This window comes from Coturnix japonica, chromosome 18, assembly GCF_001577835.2.
Source record: "Coturnix japonica isolate 7356 chromosome 18, Coturnix japonica 2.1, whole genome shotgun sequence".
Taxonomy (NCBI): Eukaryota; Metazoa; Chordata; class Aves; order Galliformes; family Phasianidae; genus Coturnix; species Coturnix japonica.
This window is the reverse complement of record NC_029533.1, coordinates 8,712,533-8,739,640: the sequence shown is the minus strand read 5'-3', so window position 1 is coordinate 8,739,640 and position 27,108 is coordinate 8,712,533. Positions and strand designations below refer to the sequence as shown.

General features: G+C 40.4%; 1 protein-coding gene across 8 annotated transcripts; it reads right to left on the bottom strand.

Moving 5' to 3' along the window:
- Positions 1–203: 203 nt before the first annotated feature.
- Positions 204–27,098, bottom strand: MBTD1 (mbt domain containing 1). Of its 8 annotated transcripts, none has more exons than XR_001558892.2 (19): positions 26,707–26,820; positions 25,851–26,001; positions 25,169–25,360; positions 19,831–20,032; positions 19,179–19,318; positions 18,111–18,225; positions 17,937–18,019; positions 13,465–13,582; positions 12,907–13,041; positions 12,361–12,449; positions 11,241–11,475; positions 10,435–10,490; positions 10,072–10,176; positions 9,139–9,286; positions 7,313–7,395; positions 6,744–6,978; positions 6,091–6,168; positions 3,415–4,095; positions 204–3,286 (listed from the first exon to the last, which is right to left on the bottom strand). XR_001558892.2 is itself a non-coding variant. In XM_015880239.2 (19 exons), exons 5-19 carry the CDS (start codon positions 19,982–19,984, stop codon positions 3,977–3,979), a joined length of 1,893 nt encoding a protein of 630 aa, XP_015735725.1. In that variant the 5' UTR covers positions 19,985–20,032; positions 22,356–22,469; positions 25,169–25,360; positions 25,851–26,001; positions 26,707–26,820; the 3' UTR covers positions 204–3,976. The 8 variants fall into 8 exon arrangements, 7 of the variants coding, with proteins under 7 accessions (XP_015735725.1, XP_015735724.1, XP_015735723.1 ...); XM_015880239.2 differs by adding an exon at positions 22,356–22,469 and having other exon boundaries at positions 204–4,095; XM_015880238.2 differs by adding an exon at positions 20,509–20,568 and having other exon boundaries at positions 204–4,095.
- Between the last annotated feature and the right edge of the window lie 10 nt (positions 27,099–27,108).

The following is a 27,108-nucleotide window of genomic DNA, read 5'->3' as shown; positions in this document are numbered from 1 at the left end:
GGGTGAATGTGAATGGGGAGGGAGAGGATGCTGCATCTCCTCACATAGAGCTGCACTGAAGGGAAAACCTGATGCTTCCCCATGATAATTTCTAGCCCTATGCACAGTTGTAAAATAAAGCCAGGTGCAAAACCTGCCTCTCCTGGGCTGCAGCTCCATTGTGTGCCCAGCAGCAGCTCCACAAGGAAACAACATCCAAGAACTGACTTGTAACGTTTTTATTTTGTGTAAAAAAGGCAAATTTAGTGAATTATTTCCATCTTGTACACAAAGTTATAATTTTAATGCTTTTCACATCCATGCTGAAAATCTGCGGTCTCATAAAAATGAAAGGAACGTTTCGTTTCCCCAAAAGCATTTTTTTTTTTCCACGTATGTACATTGTGTGAGAAAGCCTTCAACTCCCTCATTGACCACACGAGTTACCAAGAAAATAAAAGATAAATTTGTACAGATATTGATTTATATATCAAATACATACAGAAATGATGTAAAAACCCCATTTGTTTCACCTCCAATCCTGCCCCGGCGCCTCCCCGGGGCCGGAGCTGACAGCTGTGTGTATAAATGGCTGCGGCTTTGTTTTAAATAGCAAAATTAAAAGGAAGAAAAAATTCAGTTTAAATCACAGTTTTTTTTTTTTAAAAATCCCTTCCCAATAAAGGATTGTTACCAAATATATTAGCACCATTGTACAAATCCGGACAGGGGAGGGGATTCACATCACGTAAAACAACAAGAAGAACAAACAAACACTGAAACCCGTGTTAGTATCCGTAGAACAAAGAGCTGATGACCACCTTCACTTCCTCGGGTGCAGCAAGGGAAGGGTTGGACTGACAGAACTCCAAGACCACCAGGAGGGCTCCAGCAATGGAGGGGAGCTGCAGACATGGCATCCTGCTGTGCCCAGCGCTGACCCCATTGAAAGCTCCGCATCCAACACTGCTCTGTGAAGCTAATGACCCCCAGAAACTGATGGGTGCTCCCTACACACAGCAAAGCCCACAGCACAGGTACCAGAAGGGACCTGTAACCCACGGCTGAAGAGAAATCCTCGAACCACCAGGTGGGATTTGCTCAGCCCAGGATCCCACAAACCTCTTGAGGAAATGCCCTGAATCCCTGACACGGTTTGCTTAGGACAGATCCCACCACCCAACAGTTAAACAACGCTGGTATCTTCTCGATACGGACACAAACGTCCCTCCTTTGTCTCAGCCCACAGCTCCGACAGTCGTGTGCCATCAGAACGCAGGGCAGCTCAGACACGTAGTGTTTGACCAAAGGGAACTTGCTCCTAAAGAACACTGGAAACACTGACAGATTTCCAATCTGATTCCTATATTTCTCCAGCACAGGAAATGCAGTCAAAGTGCCATCTTTGCCTCTCAGCAGCCAAAGCTCACAGGTCAGCTATGCCTGGGAAGCCAAGCTCTGACCTGGGCAACACACAGAAGCCCAAGGTTTCCTGGCTTGGGAACATCCCTTGCCAACCACAGCCCAAATTTTCACATCAATAGACAAATTAATGCACGTTTTTCTACTGTACTGAGAAGCAACTGATAAGAAAGCGAGAATGTGCCCAACTCGTTCCAGCTGCCTGTGGAGATCTGGAAATTGCCACATCAAAGACCACGAATGGAACCAACAGGGATGTACTTACCAAACCAAATCAACACTTGCAGAACTGGATTTTATGGCAGCATAAACGGAGAGCATGGGAAAAAAAGAGTAAAATCAAGGCTCAAAGTGTCATTAACGATGGTCTCTAAACCTACTCCTCCAACACAGGGCGCTCAATAGAAATGCCCACGAGGGTCAGGCTCTGAGAGGACGGATCTGAAGCCCAGCAGACAAGTGAAAGTCCTTTCACTATGGCTGCTGCAGAGAGCTGAAGCGTCTGCATCACCTGAAGTACCAGGTGCCTCCAATCCATTACGCAGATGCTGTCAGTGTACGAAGCTGTTGTTAAAAAGGGGTCAGTACAGACATTTTCACTGGTAAGGGAAAATTCCAGACATTCCTATGCTATACAGGACAGGTTGGTTTTTGTTTTTGTTTTTTTCTTTTTAAATTCCAGTAGTAAATACAAAACTTTACATAATTAACCCCTCTTGCATAGAATGAGGTAAACCTGTGCATATTACCCACACTACGTACCCAAAGTTAGAGCAATATTTTAGAAAAGATTCCATTTGCTGGTTTTCAACTTTCTATGCACCTCTTTCCAGGTTTGATCTACGACATACAAAAAACGGTCTCCTGGGGGCTCTGTGGGCTGATGGCCTTCAAGCACTTTGTAGGCTGCCGGAACACACAAGTTAACCGTATGGATCACAGATTTACTGAGCCCTAACTTATGGTTAAGAGTCAAATAATCACCGTACTGCTCTGAAGGGAACCTACTAAGACCCAGAAGCACTTATAGAACATATGCAGTTAATTCCTGAGAGTTTAGTTAATGAACCTCACTGGTAAAAGCTAAAGCTCTTGATGCACATTTTTCCAGTCACAGCTCTGCAGGGGGATTGATAAACGGATCATTTCACCCATCAATTCCATCAATGAAGCCATCTACAAAGACATACAAAGTTTACAACCAAGGAAGGAAAATCCAAACAATTCAGGGCTCACATGAAAATACTTTGCATTACACTACCAGACACCTTCACCCTTCTGCATAACATGTGCCTTTAGAACATCTGGACAGACAAGCAGGTGGGATTAATGGGATATCTGAAGTGAGACACAAGGACTGAGGCAACAAACACATCCAGCAGGTGAGTTACACGCTATGCCGTATGCCAGCCATGTCATGTTCTCAAATCTCAATTTCCACCTTACAAAACTGCAGTAAGAAAGGAACACTGCAGGCTGTGCAGAGCTGAACATCTGGCTCCTTTTAGGTCAACCAAAGCCACAGGGAACATCAGTTCTGAACGTTCAGAAATAGACATTTCAGATGGAAAGGAAATAAGGTCTTTCTGGATGGAAAGATACAATCAGAAGGACATGGAGAAGTTCCTTCCCTCACCAAGGGAGGCCTGAGTTGCTGTCTAGGTTTCTTCAGCCTAAATCCATCGTTATCTCTAATCCTCCAAAGCAGGGAATTTTCTGAAGTTCCAGTTTGGCAGACAGGGCTCTGTAAACATTTGCTGGAGCGTTCCAAGACAACAGATATCCACGTAGAGACAAAAGAGCTGTAGTCCCAATCCAGTGCCCACTGCAGCTGACGAACACAAGGCTACCGATATTACTGGGCACTGATTCAGACCCTAAGGAACTACGTATTTCAATTAAAAAAAGCATCATATAAAAAAAACATTTTAAACTAAATAGAAACATATTGAAAAGGTTAAAAAAAAACAACCTCCCCCAGGTGATGGCTCCACTGCAACTGGGGCTACTCACCAAGTAGAGCTTTACAGGGCGATCCTCCTCCTACCATCTGCGCCTTCACATCAGGGCTCAAACGCCTTCTTTCACAATTCAAAATGAACAGAGGTGTGACCGGTGCAGTTCACAAGAGTTTTAAGTATCTCCCAATTTGTACCAACAAGGTTCACTTGTCGTGACAGTTCATTTGTATTTGCAACTACATCTTCCTCCAAGCGCTTCCACCATCATGCTATTTAAACTTTCATCTTACCAAAAAAATTAGATTCTCAGTTCTTGTTAACAATGCACAATAGATCTGAACTTGAAAATATTACAAAACTCTTGCAAAAGCTTCAAATACAACACAAAAAGTGTCCGTTCTCCTTTTTAATAAATTGAAAAAATCTTTTTTTTCACTAAAATAGTTTCCCCGCCCTTCTAAAAGATTTCTGAACTGAGTCAAACTCTGCAGGTAGCAAAGTGCCCCCGGCGCAGCCATCCGCGCTGCACCATAAAGTGGGAACAAAACCAGTCAGTCTCGGAGAAAGGCTCTTTTCCTGTCACCAATCCCATGCCCTCACTTTCCCGAGCTGCCTTATGGTTCTTGCTTTATGTAGTAGCTGGCAGATCCGTTGCTCTCCTGATCAGAGGCTCCTTGCAGGAAGCTGTACTCCTCCCCATCCAGCATCTCCTCCTTCAGCTGCAGTGAAGTCACTAGAAATGAAAGATGAACAGTAAGGATCTGTAACATCCACAGTAAGCACAACTCACCCCTCAGTTTACTTTACATGATTTCAATTGGGAACAGACCCCAGATTTCCCATTGTAGAGATTCTTCTTTTAATGTACAGCATCACACAGAAAACAGCAATAATGGCACAACTGCTTTCCCATTTTGTTAATGGACAACGATAATTACTAAAATATGAGCAGAGGGAAAATAAATGAGGCAGACCAGCATTTCCTTTAAAGGTGCAGTACCCACATTTAGGGCTTGATCACACAAAAATAAACAGATCTCTCAGAATGAAAAGACTACTAAAGCCTATGGATACCAAATACAACATTTACACACACAGCAACATATCTTCAAATACAGAAATATAATGGAATAAAGCTAAGAATGAAGTCCATAACCTCCCATTAGTACTTGGAGCCCTGCTGCACCTCACAAGCCATTTGATTATTCCCTCATCACATTCAAGGAAGTTTTAAACAAGTGCAAATTGAGCAAATGTGAAGCTAAATCTATCAGCCTGTCAGATCACAGCACTGCACTGTACCAGAGATCACCTGTGCAGCTCTATATTGCCATGCAGATTAGGAAACAGATTAGGAAAAGGACAGCAAAAGTTACCAGATCTTTGCTGCAGCCTTCTATAACCAAGGACTGATTAATTGCACACAGCAGCCTTCAGCAAGCTCAGCATTTTTATATACTTCCTCAGTATTACTGCTGAATTCTTCCCTTCATTTCTGCTTGTTCACACTCAGATTCAAAACTGCACATTTGATACATCAACCCAACAGGCTGATGCTCTGATTCTGGTAGGAGGAAACCTCTCATTACAGCACATCAGGAACACAAGCAGTTGAATACCGTCTCCACCACTTTCAGCTACATCAACGCTGAAGCTGGTAATGCTTACATGCTCCCAGCACTGTCTGACAAAAGTCTTGTCCTTAGATAGTCAAGATCGTATGGATTCTAATGGTAAGAAAAGCCTCATGTTCTTTCTTAGAACAGGATTTTGTATAAAAAAACCTCTCCTAAAGTCATATTAAAGGACAGTTACAGATTTCTGTCATCCAGTCTTGCTGACTTGCACTTAAGGTAACTTTCAGCATCCAAGACATTGATTTTATGGCTTGCTAGGCTGCCCCATTAGAAAATAGATTGGCACAGAAGCAAAGCAAATTGCTAAATCAAGACAACACATTATAGACCTTTGCTGTAGCTGATCTGTCCTTGTGTTGGCAGCACAAAGTACTGCAACTTTGCACTCCACTCTTCCAAGACAGCACCAAGAGAATGAGTCAGCAGAGTGAGCTGATGCTCCAAAAATAACAAATATAGTTGGGTTGCCTTGAATGAGGTCACAGACAGCGTCACAAAAGTATGCGGATGGAAGAGTGCAAAATATGCACTTGTGCAAATCTAAACTCTGATTGCTTGAGATTTGAGAAAAACTGATTCTGAGATGAACAATTACTATGGGAAGAATCTGAACGGAGCTGTCAGAAAGCTCAGATTTTTAAGAGTAGTAACTATGATGCCTCCCCTGCAACAAAAGGTCACAAAAAGCAATGCTATTATTTGTCTCCAACAGTCGCCAAAGTAGTTTTATTTACATGCTGCTTCTCAATGAAGAACAAGCCACCTTTTGCTCAGGCGTCTGAGAGTTTGGTGTAAGGTGCTGTTCCAACTTACTCAATGCACTCTTTACATTAAGATCTGAATTCCAGCAATATTAACGTATTAACCTAAAGCTCACATTCTGCTAATGAGATCGACCCTGCTGCAAGTTATTAAAAAAAAAACAACAGATATTGTCTTGTTATTCCTAAAATTCCTTTTATGGCATACTGCACCTTTAAGCCTAACACCTGTTTTACATACAAACAGCACTTCAAGTAGAAGAGAGACTTAGGGAGAGACTACAGCTTTTTAAGCAACAGGGAAATTGCAAACACTGTTTTGTCACCCACTTTTCTTATGTCCTTTGTACTGTTGTGATTTTGATTTTTTCTTCTGTTTTGATGAACTTGACTGGTTATCTCTTGATGCTGCAAAAAAGCGTGGAGTACAAAATTAAAGTTGACTATTTTGGAAACACACTTCAGAACACGACAAAGCTTTTTTGAGAAACTACAATCAAACTACTATCACTGGTCAGTACTACTAACAGCACTAGTGTTACTCTTCCTACCACCTTCCAATTATGCAACTAATATTCATGAAACCGTTATTAATTACCACAAAAACTGACCTAACAGGCCAAGTTCTCATGTACTGAATGAAGTCTTCTCACACCAACACTTTTGCACAGCAATAGCCAAGCACATGCCGAGGTCCATCCCATTCAGCATGCAAAGCAGATCTATTTGCTAACTTCAATCACTACAAATTCTCTCTCCAGACTTGTTCCATAATTAATACAGGCTTTTTTTTCCCCTTACATCAAATAAGCATCTTCTGGCAACAAAACAGTGAACTACTAAGTTGCCACAGAGATGCCCAGAAGTACTTTAAAAGTCAATGAGGAAGAGATTGGAACTGTACACTTCTAAGCATCAGTGAGAATTTCTTCTGTTTTGTTATACTTAGTGAGCAACTGCATTATTTACAAGGCAGAACTTACACTGTGGTGCTGGAGGCTGCAGCTGATATCCAGTTAGCTGACACCATCCCACTGGGTAGAGGTCTGGGGACTCACAGTCCACCCACTGATCATACTCATCTTCCCACCCATCAAAGTGTATCCTCAGCAGACGATGGATGATGCGAGTTACCGTGGCCACACAGACCAAGCGAGGTTCCATCAGATCAACGGCCTCCAGTTTCATTCCAACATGAAACCCATGGTTTGGAACTTCCTGGGAAAGGAAACACATCAAGGCAGCAAATGTGAAAAAAGCGTAAATTAAATTGGATATGCAAACGGTGCTGAAACAAACATTTCAGTCACTTTAGCTTAAGAAATTTTCAAGCATCATTTATGAAGGTAAGTACAGGACTGTGTGGAACAATTTCAGACTCCAGGAATAAGGGCTGTCTGATTATATTCTAATCCATTGGGTTAGTTTTTCACAACTGTACTTAAAGAAACAGGTTAATCCCGTGAGCACACAGATTGTAGTGTGAAGAACATATTGCAGTGTGAAGAAAACCCCAAATTAAACATAAAGACGGACACTTAGTGTTTATTACCTTATTGAAGAGCTTTACAGGTGCTGCTATTGAGTCAGTTTCCCTGAGGTAGTCAAACCATTTGAAAGGGAGTTTTGTATAACCTGTAAATTTTAAACAATACTTTCATAAATCAACTGCAAACTTTGTATGTTAGAACATCAACAAGAATACAACAGTGGTACTGTGCTATGGCTAAAAAGGCAAAAATGCAAAACATTAACATCAGGAATCTCCATTCTCTGAGCTCTGGCCTAATGGACAACACAGTCAACTGGACACTGCCTTTTTGCAACAAAGATGAATGAATTTCTGGATAATGCACAAAGTATCATTTGATGTTAAGATCAATTGTCGACACTTGAAGCTTTCTGTTCACGCAGATCCTTCATCTCTACAATGCCCCACACAAATGACCCAGAGCACATAACGTAATTAAGCACATCCAGTGTCTTTCCTGTGGGGAAAGAGCTCCACTACTGGAAAATTTGATGCATTAGGAACAGATTCAAAGAACAAGTATGGATACTTAAAACCTTCAATAATAAAGTTAAGGTTAGCAATAATAGAATAAATTACAGGATTTTTTTCCCCTGATCTTATAAGTTATTTGGTTTTTTACCTTTCCCATTTCTTATATACTCAGCTTTTGTTCATCTGCTGAATGTGCCTAAAAGTCTTATGAGTATTAAAGCACCTTCAGCTTCTGCTGGTTTCAGCAAGAGATGAAGATATTAGAAAGGAATCAACTTAAAAGCAGGAATTGCAGGGGTTTCACAGTAACTGATGTAACACATCCACACTGCTAAATGTAAGCTAAAAAGAAAGGTGTTCACTTTTGGTACGTAACTGTCTGCAGGAAGAGATGCAACAGGAAAGCTAATTGTTAAGGGAGATCTCTTGGTTTTGAGAATTAATGCTTGTTAATGTACAGTTCCTCTGGAACTGTATGTGTGGACTACTATCATACACAAGTCCAGACTCCTGCAGCACATTTTGCAGGTATGACCATGCTCATGAGTTTCTAGGCAATACATTCACTAGTTAACTGGAAAATAGCAAATTTGCCTTAAATGCCCTTAAAAATATTCAAGGATGACAAATTCAGTAGTGTGCAATAATACGAATATAACATTCTTTGTGTTGTGTTACACAGTTATTACCTAGAAAATCATTCAATAAATACAAGTAGAAGCCTGCAAGCAGAATGAAGAAAAACCATCTCAAACCCATCATTATTTGCTGTTACATGCCTAATTAAAATTCCCTTTGTAAGCTGCTAGACCTTGATAATACAAATCAAAAGATGAAGGCAGTAAGTCTTCTGAAGGCACATGTGCTGGTGGACAGACAGCTTATTCTCACAGAAGGGATGATGCGGCATACAGCTCTAATGGCTACTTCCCTGCAGTTCAGGTTTGTGCATATTCTTCTGAAATTTACTGCTACTGTCACTGATTAACTCAAGTCTTTACAGTGTTCATTAAACCTCTGCAGGTCTGGATTTACCAAGACAATTTATAAACAGACCATTCAGCGACTTGCATATTTCTATCTCCCATTCACATAATGGCTATGCTGCTCAACTAGCAGCTGTCCTCAAATTACAGCAGTAAAGGCAAATAGCCAGTGTATCATAAGGACGTTCGATTTCCCTTTTTCTCAGTTATAAGTTTCTCTGTTTTGAAGGTTATTTTCAAGTTGAGCTGTTTTATTCGTTTCTGACTTGAGAGCATCCTAAAAAGTGAAATGAATTTTGTAGACTGATTTAAGAAACAAAGCATATGGCACATACAATATCACTGAAAAATACTCAAAATAAAATGTGGTCAGAATTCTATATGTACCTCTGGGTGGAGTTAGTTCAATCATGTTAATTTCACAGAAACCAACAGGGAAAATAGAAGGGGAAGTGGCATGGTAACAAAACCAATCAGACCCATCTGCTGCTTCTGAGCCATCAATCCCAATCATAAGATAGCCATCTGCTAAAACCTTTGTAAAGAAAAACAAAATTTGACATTAAATACCTTGAACTGTGTGATAACGCTAGAAAGAAAACATGCCATGTTTCAAGAGTGAAAAGTAACTCATAATGAAAGCACTTAGAAGTACATTCAATTACAATAAAACAGGAAAAGCAAAACAAACTGAAATCATACCTGTCTCCAAGACTGTGTGCTCTATTGTCAAATGTACCTTTGTGAACTGCAAAGTTATGAGACGAACATTTCCTTTTTCTGAGCTCTAGTTTATTTTATGTGAGCGTATCAGTTCTATCTTTAAAGTTTTATGCTTCAGTTTACTCTACCTGTAAGATATTCTGCACACTATCAAGAAAAAGAGATTTGAAATAATGACCGCACTCATTGGTAAGCTTACGCAAAGTTGCTATGCTACTTCTTTAGTCCATTTCTCTTCCATTTTAATAAAGATTTAATGTTGGTGAGATCCCTTTTAATCAATCTAGAAAAATCTTACCTTCACAGACTCCAGCAAGCAAGATGAGGCTTTTGTTTTGAACACAACAGCAAAATACTTGGGATAATTAGCAGAAGACTGTCTTGAAAATTAATCTCACAAGTATTGCATATATTAGTTAAATGTAAGGCTGAATCTCCAGAGATTAAAATCAAAATTGAACATACATATGTTCTTTTCCACAGTAGCTGTATCTAACAATTAATGGATTCATTTTCTGAGCTTTGTTTCTAACCTGAAACAAAGGTGAATGTAAAATGGTTCTTCTGTCTTCTGACAACCAATGTTGGTTTTCTTACCTTTCTAATAGTTGCCACACATATTGCTGAAAGGTTTAAGGGGTCTATAGCTTCCAGTTTCATTCCTTCTTTAAACCACTCTCCAGCTGTGTCCACCTCTTTCACCTAAATAAAAATAAAAAATACAATCAGATGATGGCACCAGAAGCTCAGAATCCAATAATCAGCCACAGCCAAAGGATCAGAGTGAAATGCCTGTACTGTCACCTCTGGTTACGACTAGAAGGACAAATGATTGAACTACATGAATTAAAATTCACCAGTGCTTCTGCTGGGCGTATTCAGCAATGACTTCCAAGCCTGTTTCACACACACCAAGTCCCCAGTTGAATCGCATCAGAACATTCTTGCTAGAAAACTCACCTTCATAAATAAATGTGAGGGTGCATCAAAGTGTCCTTCCTGTTTCTTTGTAATGTCTATAAGGAACAATATTAACAATAACTTTGTTATACAACAATTAACAACATTTGTTATTTTTTAAATATTAAAATTTATATTGTTAAATATTAACAACATATTGTTATACAACAATAACAACAATTAACAATAGCTTTTGGTAACAGAGTAGACAACATTTTGAAATCTTCTATGGAAATTCTATTTCTGACAAGGCATATATTCACAGTGAAAAAGTTCAAAAACTTTTCTTCTTCCTATTTAGGGACTTTAACCATATCAAATTAGAAGTAATTCAGATAACAAGGGTCTAAACCACATGCCATCTATTAAACCATTGTATCATCTTCCCTGCCCACTTCCTAATGTCCCCTAAAACACCTGGGCAATACAAAACCATAAAGTATTCCTTACATTTTGGGGAGGTGGAAATTAGTATCCCACTGGATACTCATTCATGTTGCAGTGTACAAGAGAGACAGATGCAGAAAGCAGTGGAGCAGAACAGTGTAATTCCAGGTATCAGCAGAACATTGGAAATTATAACATGCTTGAATATCACAGTTCAAGATTTTCCTGCAGACCAATTATACGTCAATTGAAACTCTACAATGGCAGTGTATATGGTAAAACTATCATGCAGCATTAATAAAGTATTTTAAGAAGTAATTACACAAACTAGTTTTATTAACTGTATAAAGCAACAGTATTGCTTAAGCGTCTCCAAGTCAGCACTGCCCACAGACACCTTTGACAAGAAACAGGCTTACCAGATCTTTTGAATCTGTGTCCTATACTTCGAGACCAACCAATGTGATGGATGAGTGGACTGTACATATGGCACCAGAAATCATCAGTTTTGTCTTCGCTTTCTTCATAGACCAATCTTAACCGTCCCCCAATGACATTCTCTACAACAGCTACCCTCGTTCGACAGAGGTGTGTTTTGTCAACAACTTCTACTCTCATGGAGGTTTTGAATGGATACTGCATGCTCTCAGACACCTTAAAATAACAGGAAAACAACTCTGTAAAAATACATTGTTTTAGCTTGGTAATTTCTGTTCTACAAAGCACAACAAAGAACTTTCCATTTAATTCAAGTACTTGCTAAGCCACTCGCACAAATGATTTACCTGGTACTTCCTTGCAACTGCAGCAAGATGCAATATTTTAACAAGAATAACCTGAATAAATCCTACAACGGTACTATTTTATTTAAGTACAGCCTAACACAGCTCTCAAGGAGGTTAAAGGACTTTTCCTTTGGCTCAGTAAAAGCTTGTTCAGTTAATAACAATAAATTAAATTACCTTAAGCAACAATTTCAACAGATTTGTTTATTCATTTCTTTATCATCCATTCCCATTCAAAAAGCAACATACCATCTCACAATATCAATAAACAAACTTCGAACACATCAGACAGGCAGCTACCATATACAACAAAGACAGCAAGTAAATCTAGCTTGGAGCAGATGAAAACTATCAACATTTGAAAATATCTGCTTGATATGAAGACGTGCATAGTAACAAATGGTTCAGTTCCTTGAAACAGTTTACAACTGGGAAATCATTTCTGAATTAGAGAAACCAGATTTTTTCTTACATATTGAATGGTAGTTTAAAAGCATTTTTGAGTATTTTAAAATTAAAACAGACTAACTAGCTTTTTAAGAAAATTGCTTCTGCTAGAGGAAACAGCTTTCCAAATAGAACCACACAGTGAGAAACTTGGAGATAAATGGAAAATAGAGATTTCTGTGAAAACTGCATTAAGAAATTACCATCACCTCTGCAGAAGGAGTTAACGTGCCATTGACAAACACAGTTCTTCTCTCTGCACTGCCACTTTGTTTATAGCACATCATTGATTCCCCATCAGCCTTACCTTCTGAGAAAAGTCAGGAGGAAGTGTTTTGGCACCAGTAAGTCGTTTCACTAGAAAAGCTTTCCAGTTTGTGTATTTGTGTTGGATGGCTGTTGCAAATGAAGGGGACAAAATAAGCCACTGTTTTTTTTTTAATTGTGTCCATTAGAGACAATGTTATAGTCTGGAATACGTAAAGAATAAACCCTACATGACTTATAAAGCCCAAATAGTTCAGTGAGAAGTCAGAAGATTAAACGTATGGATATGTTAGGACAAAGAGCTTAATCACAGAATATAAATCACACCTGTGTATATTCACAACACTGATTAGCTAAGCAAATCCACCTTGATCTTAAAAACAAAGTCATTCTGGAGGAGGTAGCACAGGAAACACTTTCAGTGCGAGTCAACTCCCTATTTTTCCATTAGATCAATGATTTAATGATCTAGTAGATCATTAAATGATCCATTTAATGGTAAAGAATGTTGGTATCAGAACCATCAGCAAATTAAACTAAAGAGGACTTTTAATTGTAGCAATCAGTAAGACTAATATTTACATACTTCGAGGAGGGACTAAAGGCTTCCCACTGGTTGCACACCAACCAACTGGGTGGATATCAGACCCACAAACGTTGCACCAGAAGTCAAGGTTTGAATCATTTTCAAAGCCTTCGTATCTTAGCAGAGCGTTGTAGCCTGGAAATAAAACCACATGAAAAATGTAAGATTATATGAAGATCAATTAAAATTTACTAATCATAATGAATATTACATAAGATTTTCTAGACTAGAACTTTCTAAAGAATGTTATTCTTAAGGCACATGCTGCATGCTATCAGAGCATTTTAAGTAAAACTCTCACACCACATACCTTTACAAGTTATAGATGGGGAAAATCACATAGGACTCAGAATGGACCCCTAGAGAACCCTGAGTCCAACTCCTTTGCTAAAGTCTACAGGTTACATAGTTGGGCATCCAGATGAATCTTGAGTATCTCCAGAGAAGAAGACTAACAGTGTCAGCATTCTATTAACCAAGTGACTGCTGGATACATTATAAGCTACCTTTGCATAATTATTTTTACCACTTTAGTAATTTCAATACAAATATATTCACCTGCTAATTTAACAATTCCAGCTATCCAGAAGACTTTGGTAGGTAGGCTGCAGTCTGTGTTTGGAACCTCCACTCGCACTCCTTCTGAGATATCACCCCAGCATGTTCCCATAGGTGCCTAGTGTGTAAGGTAGGAGGAAAGCAAACAGTTCATCACTGCTTACAGCACAAGAAATTCTGTTGTTATTGTTAATTATTGTTTTGTAAGTGACTTTAAAAGGATGACTATCAATATTTATGGTAACACAAACATATGGCAAGAAAATATCCTATGGAAATCTAGTTTGGTTTTGATCTGAAGGTTCTGCACAGTGCTAGTTTACTACTATTACAGTCTATTTCCTACAACCACCATAGGCTTTCAAGTTTAAACATCCATAAAGCATGCACTGCATATTTTCATAGGTCCTCTTCCTTCCACTATGTTCTAACTACACGACAGCTACTAATTTTAGGTGGGAATGGTATAATTCCTCTGCAATTCTATTAGCAGAAAATTATGGCACTTAAGATCCATTCCACAGACATCAAAACGTTCATCAAAAAAAGTCTGTAATATGCCTGAAAAATGGTTAGAAGTTACTTCTCAAATCTATTCTGAAGTTTTATTCTGGTGGGTTTTTAATCATCCATTGGTTCGCATGCTCTCAGAGAAACAGGATTCCATCTCATCTGCACGTGATCATACTATTAAGCAGCAAAAAAGAGAAGGAGATAGAGTTCTACCACTTTAATGAACATCAAAGGGAAATGCCCAGCTAAATTCCTCACACACTGTCACAAAAGCTCAGACTAACAACTTGGTAACAAAAGGAAATACAAATTCAATTAAGTCTAAAGTGTTTTTGGAAACTGGAGATTAAAAAAAACCCAACATTCAGTTTGCTTTCAGGAACAATATTTTTATGAATAGAGCATCATAAAGAATGGTCAAAGATTCCATAGTAGAGATATCAGAGACACAGCATACAAGAACCTAAGACCTTAAAAGCTACTCAGCTGAAGTTAACAGTAACAAAATATAGAACAAGCCAGTCCAAATTAGACTCCAAGAATTGCAATGCTTGGATTTTGGTTATTTTTGAACAAAAGTCATATGAAAGATCTCACATACTGAGAACAATCCTAATCAATTATTAGAATATCCACATGAAGGGACAGCTGAAGGAATTTCCTGGTTCTTTTTCTGTAGTGGGTGGACAGTATTAAGGCAGTGTTTCATTTAAAAGGCTATTTGGAAACACAGAGAACTTAACAGTTCACTGAGAATAGCCTCCAGCTTCACAAATTTTTGCCTGTGACCCACAGGTGAAGAAAGCTGGATTAACACACCCTGAATGATTGCAAGTTACAATAGGGGAACTTTGCTGGCAATCAGCAATGTCCAACTAGCAGCTCCAAAGTCCAAAGTTATCTTCGAAGGGGATAGCACTCCTACAAATATTTGAGGTTAGGCATGCAAAACTTATACCAAGTTTTAACTATTAAGGGAAGAAATCAGTCATAGCAAGTATGCTATTCTCTTATTCTTGAAGCCTGGTCTCTTCATGTTCTGCTATGTCCCACCTACACCAGCCTAGACTGCAGAGCTCTTTTCTGCCATCTGGTAGACAGGAAGAAAACAATTTTCAAGATGATCATTTATTTTCACGCACAAAGTATGCAGATGCAACTTCTTAATCAAGTCCTATTACAGATCCACTATCATCTCTAAATTGGCACTTGTGGCTTTTTAAAATGAAATGGGGAAATAATTTTTCCAAACAGCGTATTTTAGTAAATCTGGTTGCCTTGTATAGAGAGACAGATAAAGCTAAACAATCAAAAATGGCAGAGCTGAATGATTTTCTAATCCAGCTGCGCTTCACTAAAATAAATGTTACTGCCTGCTCATCTACTCAATTGATTCAGAGGAAGAGATCAAAGCAGTTCTCCCCCCTTCAACCAATTACAAAAATGTCACAAATATTTTTATTTCTAGAACGTGGATTGGTATAGAGGGAAATAGCAGAAAGTTAAATTTGTCCTTGTCTGTGAAAATATTGGTTCTGCTAGTTCTCCTACACCAATCCTTATGGCTCACCCCTCAGAAGAAGGAAGCCATCCTGTGTAGCATCACTACTGAAAAGCCAGGTAACATTACTGTCCTGAAGTGATGGTATACCTGGTATACCGTACATGGAACTATCCTTAAAGGAGGAAGACTGGATAAACCAGGGCTATAACAGCCATCTTCCTTAACATCTTCTCTCTATTTGTGCAATTAAGCAATTAATGTCTGCACAATGCTTTGGAGGAAAAAAAAATGAGCTAAAAACAAAATAAATAAAAAAAAAAAGTACTACATAAGCGTAAAGCCTTATTCACCTGCTGGCTGGCAAGGTAAGTCTGAAGTCTGGATTGGCATAGCATGAACTAGCAGAACCATAATTTACAGGTAAGAACAAATTTACCTTTCTGACTTATGATGAAGAGATCCATTTCATCTTATTCCCAACAAGGAAAATCTGCTTCATTGCTTCCTGCTCCAGGTAGAGGACTTGGGAGGGTTTATCTGTGAACAGCAGCTGCCTCCTCTGCAAGGTAAGTTGCAATCAGGAAGGTTCAGTTGGACAGGGTTTGGAAAGAATGCCTAAACACTACCTATTCCCACATGTTTAACCCAGGAAATATTTGTTCAGCTGAATAATTGGCTCCTAATGGCTTTGGATGACACCAAAATTACCACGACTTCAGACTTGAAGGTGGACACAGGTTTTAAATGGCAAATAAATTCTACCACTCCCTGAAGCACTGGGATAGTCTGCCACTAGAGTGCATTAACACCAACGGTAAAGCCAGAGAAGATAATGTGAAAGCGATTAAAAAAAAAAAAAGAGTTAAGGCAAAGCACTGCCACCTAGTGAAGAACCCTGGAAATGCTTCCCAAGAGCGAGCAAACAAAAGAAATTCAGAGAATAAAAATACTTGAGGCGAGAGGGAGAGAAACATGCGGTAAGAGAGGACTGATGCGCTTTCAGATTCTATCTGCTTTCAACATGTTTTGCAAAGATGTAAAATAAACAATGCTCACGTTTAGTAGCTATTGCCATACAGACTGTGAAAGAGTTCAAGGTAGGTTACAAACATTAGTGGTGTGTCTGTTCACATTACTGGTGTACTGCTCAGATTGATGAATGAAGCAGTAAGAAAAATAAGACTCCTCTTACTACGGAATGTTTTGGCTCCATTTACCAGTGGTTTAACTGCTGTAGATCTACCCTAGTTAAGGATACCGTGAAGCATTTGTTACTATAGCACAGGTTTCATTATCAAACACTGCCTTATGATAAGCACTTATGAAATTACTTGTTACAACACATACATAATTATGAAAGCAAAGCGCAAACATGCCCAAGCACATGAAACTGAATACAAATTAAAAGCCTATCCTAACATAAGACTGTTCAAGGTGCTGTTAAGGAGCACAAAGGGTTCTGTCAACTGCCAAGAGCCCTTTGCTTCAATTGATACAGAAACCAACAGGGCTCAGCTTGAACTCCAGGGCTGGAGAGAAAATTTGTCTCTCTTCTCCCTTATGAAAAACTTCTAGGAAGCAAAACTTTTAACTTGGTACCAATTTTTAACAGAAAACTTTGAGCAAAACCAGAACTCTCATAGGAAGCCAAAACATCTTCCTAAATAATGAAATAAACAGTATGTTGAGGAGTGAGACTTTTTCAGAATGTTTTTACTTGAGATGATTTTACAACAGAATTTACTGACAATATGTTAAACAATATACAGTAAGTAGATTTTAACAAACACACTGAAGATAGATGCTGGTAAATCCTTTCCTAATCCCTAAACTACACTCTGTCATAACTTTAATAGCTGAGGACTTTTTGTTTGTCATTTCACAATTGTAATACAAAGAAAAGCACACTTCTTATGAAGATTTATGAAGAGGCCCCATTTCCCTTTATTTCTACACCAGCTGGCAGCAGAGCTGACAGGGAGAATCGACTGAAAACTAATAGAAATAACCTCAAACCAAAATAATGAAAAAGATCAGTTCTATACACTAGAGCAAGTCTGGCTCAATCTAAACAGCAATTTGTAACTATATAGCATTGTGTGGCCTAGTCAGTTTGATTCCCTATGCTGTACTTCCATGACTTTGTGCCCTGAAGTGAGGAAAAAAAAAAACTATTACAAGTGTTTAAAACTCCTTTAATTTTTAATTTATTAAAGCATGCATGATGAGAGTAGCTCACAGCACTCAGAATGGTTTAAAGAACAAATAGAAACATACATATGTATCTAAGTGGCAGTAATACTTGTAGAGTTTACAATAAAAGTTTCACAGTCTGAGACCTTAAAATGTTGAAAATATATATTGTGAAAATGAATTTACAAATTAAGGCTGATTCTCTCTCTAATGCATGCACACTTACATGCACAAAAGGGCAACACATTCAAAAAATACTTACGTGTTTAAAACAAGTGACGGGAGCTGCTGTAAAGCTATTGCTATTGATGTAGCTACCCCAGCTGAAGCCTTCCACGGGGACAGCTGCCGAGAGAAAGTTATTGCATTTAGGAAACTGCCAATGAAACCAGTTTAGTATTTTTAGAAATGTTTCATCTCTTTTATTTGACCAGACCTGCTTTAGTCTTTGCCTGGTTTTGTAAAGTTGCTTGGTACTGAGCATATGCTGCTAGTTTAGCCACCAGAGGTTGTTTCTGTAGAACTTTAGCCTTCTTTGTTGGAGGTTTGCCCTAAAACAAACAAACAAAAAACCATAAGTAAATAAAAGCTTCCCAAACTCCCAGCAGAAGGTCCTCAGGCCTGACAGGACTATTTAAAAACAACAACAAAAATCACTGAGAAACAAACAGCTGCCACTAAAGTAACTGAAAAATAACCTATCAAGTATTTGTCTCCAAAAGATTCAACTAAAATTGGCACAACACAGAATGGAGTCGATCAAGAATCATGGAACTATACATAATATGGAAAGATGCTTAAAAATCAGAATCAAAACAGTTTCCAAAAATTTACTTCTCTATTAGTACTCCAATGCAAAGAGCCTCTAGACTCACTGCTCTACCTGAAAAACACAAAAATCTTTTGAAAGCAGGTTAGAAGGAAGATTTTTTTTTTTAATTTAATCTGATTCATACCTATGCAATTTCCCAGTACATTGCATATGCAATGGAACATGAGATAGGATACAATCATATTCCCTTTATTAAAAGTTACAAAAACATTCTCATGATTATTTGACTTGTATTTTAAGTGAACAGATCAAACCTCAATTCATATATCTGCGTAGTTAAGAAAACCCTCAAAAGCAAACCAGCAGTGCCAAATAAACCTTTATGCTCTCTAAAGCCAGAAAGTATCTCGGGGATGAGATGCATGGATTTTCAAATCACTACTTATGTAGGTTGAAGGTTTTTTCCTGATCTTTTCCTTGCAGGTGAAAGTGGGCCACTGCAGCAGAAATGAAATAAGGAGTAAATATTCGATTAAATTTGCTCTGCTGAGCAAGGTTAACATGTGATCAGTGATACAGTGTTGAGTTTTGTCTTACAAAATCATTTATGTGAATTTTTTATTGCATTAAGAAAACTGACTTAGTTATTTTAAAGCAACACATTAGTTTTTACAAACACACATTTTACAGGCGTGGACAGCAATAAGTATATAAAGAAAATGGTGTCTGTACCGCTACCTGAAGCCTGGCCAGAATGCTGGCCTTCTTGGAGTTGGATGAATAGCTTCTAGAGCATGATACACTGCAGAACCGTTTTGTTTTAGAGTAAAAGGCGTCACGGACACCAACCATTCCACACATCTCGCACGTAGCTGATCAGAGGAGAGAAAGAACACATTAAGAGTCTGAGAAAAACCTGTATAAAAATTCTGAACAAAGACAGCTTGACAAAGGTCCTGTAGGTGGCACCAGCAAATCAATTTCTCAAGGCTTTATACCCTGAGAAGAATTGCACCCAAAGCCAACTTTAAGACAACCAACACCACCATTGGTGATACAGTAAAAACCTCAAGTTCACAGGCAAAAAGGCTCTCTCCATTTCGCTCCCTACTGGTTTTACCACTGAAGTGAATCACCAACCCAAAGTCAATTTCTGAGTCTTCATGGCTCTTGGAGAAATGCCTACTTTGAAGCTGAACCAGCCAATTCCCATTTTTTCTCTCAATATTTAATATTTGCAAACAAATAAAACCAACAAACAAGAAATCCACTGTACTGATCCATTTTTAAGGAGGATCAGCAGTTGGGACTGCAATCCCACAAAACACAATAAGGGCAGAAAAAGAAGCATTAGAGTCTTTGTACTCACACACCACATACTCACCCATGCCAGATTTGCCATCTGGGTAAGTATAGACCTGTCCATTGTTCTTTATGATTGGGAGACTGGATGGCAAAGGAGAAACCTCTTCTTCACTCTCATCTGAACTGGAGCTGCTGCTGGTGTCCTCACTACAACTGTCATAACCGTCAAACATCCCGAATGAATCACGTCTCTTCCTTTCTGTTTGTGAAAGATGTTCTGTCTAAAAATTAAAAATGCAAACAATGAAAGCAAACAAAAAGAATAACAGAGCATTGTGGATACAGATATTTCAACAGCAAACTTAAAAATTAAAGGCCGGCCTCCAAATGGAGATACACTACAAACTGCTCTATCAGCACGTAAATATGAGCACATATCACAAGTTAAATTAGCAGAGTCAAAACCAGATTACATTTTGGTAATGTTATAAACAAAATAAGCTCAGTCCACTGAGAACATGCAGTAAAAGTCCATACATTCCTTCCTTGGTTTCTCCAGAAATCATTAATCCTGATGTTCTGATTAATGACAGCCACACATCTTATAATATGCAAATGAACACATTCCAGATGGCTGCAGCCAGTTTCACTAGAATTCATTCATTTGAGAAAGCTGAGCAGAGAAAACAGTTCAACAAAGAGGGCACTGCTCTCCAGGAATGGAGCCAAGGTGCTCGGGGCCATTAGTGGCTCTCACCTTCAGGATTCAGCTGCTCACGTGTGAAGCAGAAATACTTCTCCACCTCACAGGGGTGTTCTGAGGATTAATACATTAACAATTACGAAGAGCTCAGTTACTATGGCAATAGGGTCTGTATAAATGCTAAAAGATAGAAAGGTGACTAATTTGCAGGAAAACTCTATTATGTAACAGGTTTCTGCATATGACTGTGGAAAGTAAAATCTGAGGTCAAGTGCAAACACTGAAAGATGCCCAACAGCTGAGCACTTTGCAAAGACAATAAAGAAGACAATAAACAACAGATTAACTGTTTTTAATTGATATCTGATAAATGTTTTTAATACAGGAACATTTTTCTCTTTATTACCACCTTACACAAGCCTACAGAAACAAGGTTCTGCTACGTATGTGAGCTGCTCTCATTAAGCTAACAAACAAAATTTCAAAGTATTTCTATTATTCTTAACCATACCCACTAAGGTTGAGAGACATTAATAAAGCAAGAAAAGACACTGCAATGCAAGCACAAATTAGGAGGATGAAGTACAGCAAGAACTAAATAAGAAGAACCAAAGACGAATAGTGCCTCTACTTCCATCTCCCCTCAGACCCAGGAGTAAGTTTTATTCCAAAAGCATTGTAGACAGAACACACAATTGGACTTGGCCTCAAAGGGCATTTGGATTCACAGCTTTAAGATTTCATCATAATAATTCCTAAAAATCCCTTTCCTAGAGTATCATCTAAACATCTTTATTGTTGCATCTCATCCAAGCCTTTTTGTGCCATATTATCTCTTTATTGTAATATTCTCTATTCTCCTTTTCAATTTAAATCTTATTTCAGGATTTCCTCACAGTTAAGAGGGAAAACTAATTCCTACATGCACCTAATCCTAGCATCCAACCTACAAAGAAACTCACAAACAGTAAAAGGTTATGTGATAAAGCAAACACCTGTGAAACACTAAAAACAGCTCTGAAACATTAAGAAGTCAGCATGATGTTATGTGCACACATCCAATAGCCAAACATGCAAAATTACACTAAAACAAATCAAAACTTAGGGCAGGGCATGGCTTGACATCTTATCCTGGAGTAGGCAGGATAGCAATTGCAATCATTAAAGGAACATGGGGGGAAGGCAGAACAAAACCCAGCCCTGACCTGCACTGGGAACGAGATGTACCTGCACAGCACTGCTGGTACCAGCAAGATGCTCGCTCAGCTCTGTGTGCACGTGTGTGCAGATTAAGACAGAAGCTGAACACATTGCCATGGATACAGAGTTCTGCAAAGTGTCAGCAATTCACAGATCAGAACATGAAGAGCTCGTCACGAACTCCGGAGTGCATCAGAGTATTTCACCTTCAGTGACCACAGCCTGTGCTAGGAAATAAGATGCAGTGCCATACTAACCTACTCCACAACAGCGTGCTGCCCATCACCACCTGCACACAAGCTGAGTGGATTTCCCTAAGGAACCAGGGCCTTGTCCTACATAAAGGAGGATTGGAACTCCTTTTTGGTGGCTGCAGCACCAAGCAATCCCAGCACACTCCTTTCCTTCCAGACCAGAGACCATAGACCTACACAGCAGCTCAGCTTTGACCAAAATTCTATTGGTAGAGGCCTGAAGTGCTGCCACAGCTCAGAATAATGAAGAGAAACAGCCCAGTTCCAGTCCTCCCATCTCCCAAGGGCCCAGCAGACATTCCCCTCCCAGCACTGCTCCCTCTGCACAGGAAGAAGAAACAGAAAGCTCAAGGCAGGCTGAAGCTCCACTGACACACAAAGGAGGCAAACTGAAGCATGGCTCAAGATCACAACTGCAGATACTGTAACAATACTGGTGGCTCTTACTTTTTTTCTTCCTCTATCACAGATTTAGAATCTTGGTAGCACTGCCAAGGCCTCTTGCCAAAACATCCATAGATGAGAGAGAGAATATTTCTGCTTTCTGGAGGAAATTACAACCTCAAAAGAGAAAAATCATCCTTCAGCATTACAGGGGCTCCAAAGTCTCAAACTCACCAAGAGTTTGTTTAGTTTATTTATAATGAGGAAGTCTCCCCCATCACCTTGCCTTCACTTTTAGCCATACTGTCCCAGCTCAAGTAATAAGCAACTCACAATCGTTAAAATAATGCTCTAGTTTTCATAAAACATTTTTATTTGAGCGTTTGCCAGAAGATGAGCACATTTGCCAGATAATTTATTTAGGATGTTCCTACTGTTAATTTATAACTATTATCTGGGTTTTAATTCTTGGGAAATTTGCTCAAACTACTTTTTGTGTGACTTGGTAAAAACCGATTTTCAACACAAAAATACAAACTGCTTTGTTCACAGAGGCAGATGAAAGACAGGGCAGAAAACACACGAATACCTTTGCTGGAATTTCGCTAGAGCAGATCAAAACATTTCTATTTTGATAATAAACATCAATAAGATTCTTTTCAGCCCATGTTGAGACAGCATTTGTAGAAACAAGCGAGAGATGCATGGAACCTCTGATAGCCCTCCCTGCAGATCTCAACAGCCCTATTCTTTAGCAAGTCCTGTTTAATGCCTGAAACAGAAAACAATTGGGGTACAACTCTGGGCTCACAGGTCGAAAATTACAACCTTACACAAAGGGCAACATCTGCCTCAAACAGAACCACAACTGAGCACAAGCTGCTGCTTCAGTGACAGTCACAGCCTGCAGGTCCTGCTCATTCAGCTCTGGCAAATGATGAGCAGCAGCAATGCTATCAGCTGACAGTGCTTAACTGTGGTACCTGCAGTATAAAGCACCATCCATAAAAATGCAGCCCTACATCCCCGTACCCATCACAATAGTTACTTGCACCAAAGCATCCTGTTGTGACCACAGAACTGTGGGCTACCATGGGTGCAGCAGGGATGGATTATATATAGTTTTCACATTCACACACTTCTAAGACCAACACTGGGTTGTAATTCTCCTAGAATTTGTTTTTGGCTATCAGAGATGGCAGTAATAGATTGAATTACTCAATTCAACAATTGCAACCCTAAGATCAATCCATGCATTTCACAATATATGCATAATGAAAGAAATTCCCTACTGCCAGGAGCTTGATTTAGCATGAAAAACCACATCAAGGTTACCTTTTATTTAAACCGAAACAGATGAGCGTTCTTTGCCTCCCTGTAAAACTTAGAGAAGGACCCTGGCTCACCACACAGCTTACAGCTGTTTAAGTGGCCAGCAGCAGAACAGCAGCTGTTCCACTCTGTGATAACCACCAGCTCATTAAGCAGAAGCAAGGCATATGCACACAGAACAACAGGCCAAACTTCTGGGTAAGGCTCATTTTCCTAGTCAGATTACCAGCTCCTCAATAGGAAGGATTTTTAGAGTGATACAAAGTCTAAGTTAAGTAGGACTGGCAAATAAAAGCCTGAATAACCACTTACTTAGAAAGTTTCTTGCAAGGCTCTTTTTATTGAAGAGATGGGTGGAGAGAGGAACTTTTAAGAACTGCTTTCCAATTCTGCCCAACTTCTCATTTTCCTGTTCTTCCTCTCGCCCTGTGAGCTTTTGGCAGCCATGTATTTTTAAGAAATGCTCTTAATTAACCATTACACAAGGCAAATGGTATGATAAAAGAATAGCGTTAAACAAACCGGTTTTCCTAAAAGCCGTAAGGCAACTCCAAACAACTTCGATTAACAGCCACTTCCTCACTCGTTAAGCTACACAGCTGAATTTAGTCATCACACCACAGTTCCCTGACAATAACTGCTCTTCCAGCATAACAAAGGACACCCAATTTGTGTAGACAATTTGCAAGATAAAACAATTTAACCTTAACTGGACATGAAACGCTTGGGAAATTGTTCTAGTACATCAATGAAAACTATGCTCGGGTGTTGGCAACATTTAAAAGAAAGCGTTTCAAAGGTGAAAACTTGCTATAGCAAATACCCCGTATTATCAAGCAGCCAAACCGTGCCTCCAAGTCAGCACATCCTGACCAAAGGCAGTTGGTACAAAACAACCACAGAAGCGTTTCCTCCTGCTCAGATGGGCACTCACTGCCATCCTATCAGCTTGGTGCTTGAATTCACTAAGACAGCGATTTAGAAATGCAAGAACTGCAGCTTAACCAAAGCACACAGTACCTCACACAGAGACATCAGTTTCAATGCTTGGATCTCACTCACAGAAACATGACAGAAGTAAGAAGGTCACCACCAACTTCCAGCCCTTGGGATCCGATAAAACATTCACTTTAATCACATAACCTTCACAAAGCAAGCTTTTCCCACAGCGCGCTTCAAAGTCACTGTTAAATTTGATTAAATAGTTTCTGTATTTGAAAGTTCATTCACATTTGATGCCACGAGTGAGGTTTTGGCTCTGGATGTCAGCATTAATGCACCAAGAACAAAAAACTCATTTATGACAACTCTTCTGAACCTCAGCTGGCCAAAACCACCCCGTGCAGTAACAGCACATCACTGCAGCTCTGCATGAACCTCATAGCATGGCAAGAAAGAAAAACCCAAACATGGGACGAACTGAAAGAAAATATACTTTCAGCTTTCATGAAAATCAAACAAACAAAAAACCCCAAAACTAAACATCTCGGGATCCTGGAAATCAGAACCAGCCAAACTTAGTTCGTTATATATAAGCAACTCACCTCTATCTGGAAATGTGCCTTCCACTCTTATTACATGTAAAATCTCAGCTGGAAAATTACAGAAACGTGTTTTCCTGCCTCTTCATTTGCTACGTATGACAGCATTTTGTCTGAAGCCAGTTGCTGCTGTTTGCCAATGGTTTTGTCCATAGCCTCTTCCCCGCGGGGTTTCACACGAGAAGAGTGGAGACTCTTACAAAGAAATATATCAAATTAGCAGGCAACTTGGAGGGGAGGGGGGGATGTAAATATATGAAATGTCTGAATTTGAATAAACTGAATACACATTACAAACTTCATTATATTTTTACAAAGCCCTTTACACATAGGAGCCCATGGAAGAGGCAAAGTCTAGAAGGTAAATAGTTGGTTCAAACAATTCTGTTAACAACAAAACAACAGTAGAATAACACCGACCCCAAACCAAGATCTGCTACACCTCAATTCCTTTTGCGTACTTAAGGGCAGATTCAGCAAAATATCACATGCCCAACGTGCACCAACTTACCTGAGAAACGAAGGTGTGCTGCAGTAGTTTGCAGAAGGTATCGTGAATGTTGTGAAATTAAATCAGCTTTTAGAAGCAAGAGAAGGAAGGCCAAGGTGGGATTTCTTTCCCCCCGAGTAATTACCACCACAGCTAATTAGCTCTTTAGGGAACAACAATGAAGATAATCCTTACTTTCAGCCTACAATCCTTGTGTGCTCACAGGTCTCCACACTCTCGGGAACAAGAGCCAAACCGTGCATCAACAGCAGCTTCCACCCAGGAAAGCACACAGCTCTGCCGGGCTTCCCTGCGGCTCACGTTACACACTTCCTCAACGCGATCCCTGGGCAGAAGTAACAAGCACAGATTACTGCCTCCATCTGTTAAGTCCCACGGATCTTTTTAATGACTGCATTGTTTCGGTCCCCATTTAAAGTCCCCGATTAGGATCTCCCTTAACTCTTTGATTCCGTTCCGTGCAAGTTTTAAACCGGACCGTTACAAACAATCGCAACCGACTAAAAACTGAACGGCAACTTGTCGGACACGCAAAAACTGCGTTCAAATAAACAGAAAATCGCCCCTCAGCTTTAGAGCCAGGGGGAAAAAAGCTGTCCCACGAGGCAGAGCTTCACAGCGGGGCGCTCCATAGAGCTGCTGCTCCGGGACACAGCGCAGCAACACAGAGCCGGGGAGCTCGCGCAGGGAACCGAGGCACAACGGAACGGCCCCGGAGCGCCGAGCTCGGGCTGGAAGGGGACGGTCGGGGCTTTAACTGGGCAGGAAGTCAATGGGAACAGCGCTTCCAACCAGCACAGCGCCGTGGATCGCTCCGGGAAGGACCGACAGCACAGCACGGCACAGCGCAGCACAAAGGGGTCGGGGCCGCCCCACGTGCGGGCTGTCAGGGCCGCCCCATCCCGGCCCGGCCCAGGGGCAGCGGAGCCGAACCCGAACCCGGCCGGACCGAGCAGCTGGCGGAGCAGCGGCCCCCCCCTCCTCCTCGTCCTCCTCCGTTCCCGCATCCCGTCGCTACTCACTCACTCACCGTGTCCTTTGTGTTCTCCATCAGGCCCCGTGGTGCAGCTCACTCCCCGCCGCCTCCTCCGCCCCCTCCCCTCGGCTCGGCCCCCTCCGCCTCCCCCCGTTCGGGGCCGGGTCCGGAGGCGGCCGCCAAGTTCAGCCGGTCCCGGATCGAACCGAGCCCCGCTCCGTGCGCCGGGACATCAACAACACCAACATCGCTCTGCGCAGCCGCGGAGCCCGGCCCCCCGCGCGCCCTCATTGGGCTCCGCGCCGCTCGGGGCTCCTCGCTCGCCGTACCCACCTCGGGGGGAAGCCATGGACGGACCGCGGGGCTCGGAGGGGCGGGACGGGCCGGACGGGGACGGCAGCTCCGCCAAGAGCCGGTTCGTTGTTATTAACGGACGGAGCGACGGGCCGGGCCGGC

Excerpts from the sequence above, each read along its gene's own strand:
- MBTD1 (XM_015880237.2), bottom strand. The coding sequence starts at position 19,984 with ATGTTTGACGGTTATGACAGTTGTAGTGAGGACACCAGCAGCAGCTCC. Across the intron at positions 18,226-19,178 it reads TGGCCAGGCTTCAGGTAGCG|GGCAAACCTCCAACAAAGAA; the intron begins GTACAGACACCA and ends TGTTTGTTTTAG. Across the intron at positions 10,177-10,434 it reads CCTCACATTTATTTATGAAG|GTGAAAGAGGTGGACACAGC; the intron begins GTGAGTTTTCTA and ends ATTTTTATTTAG.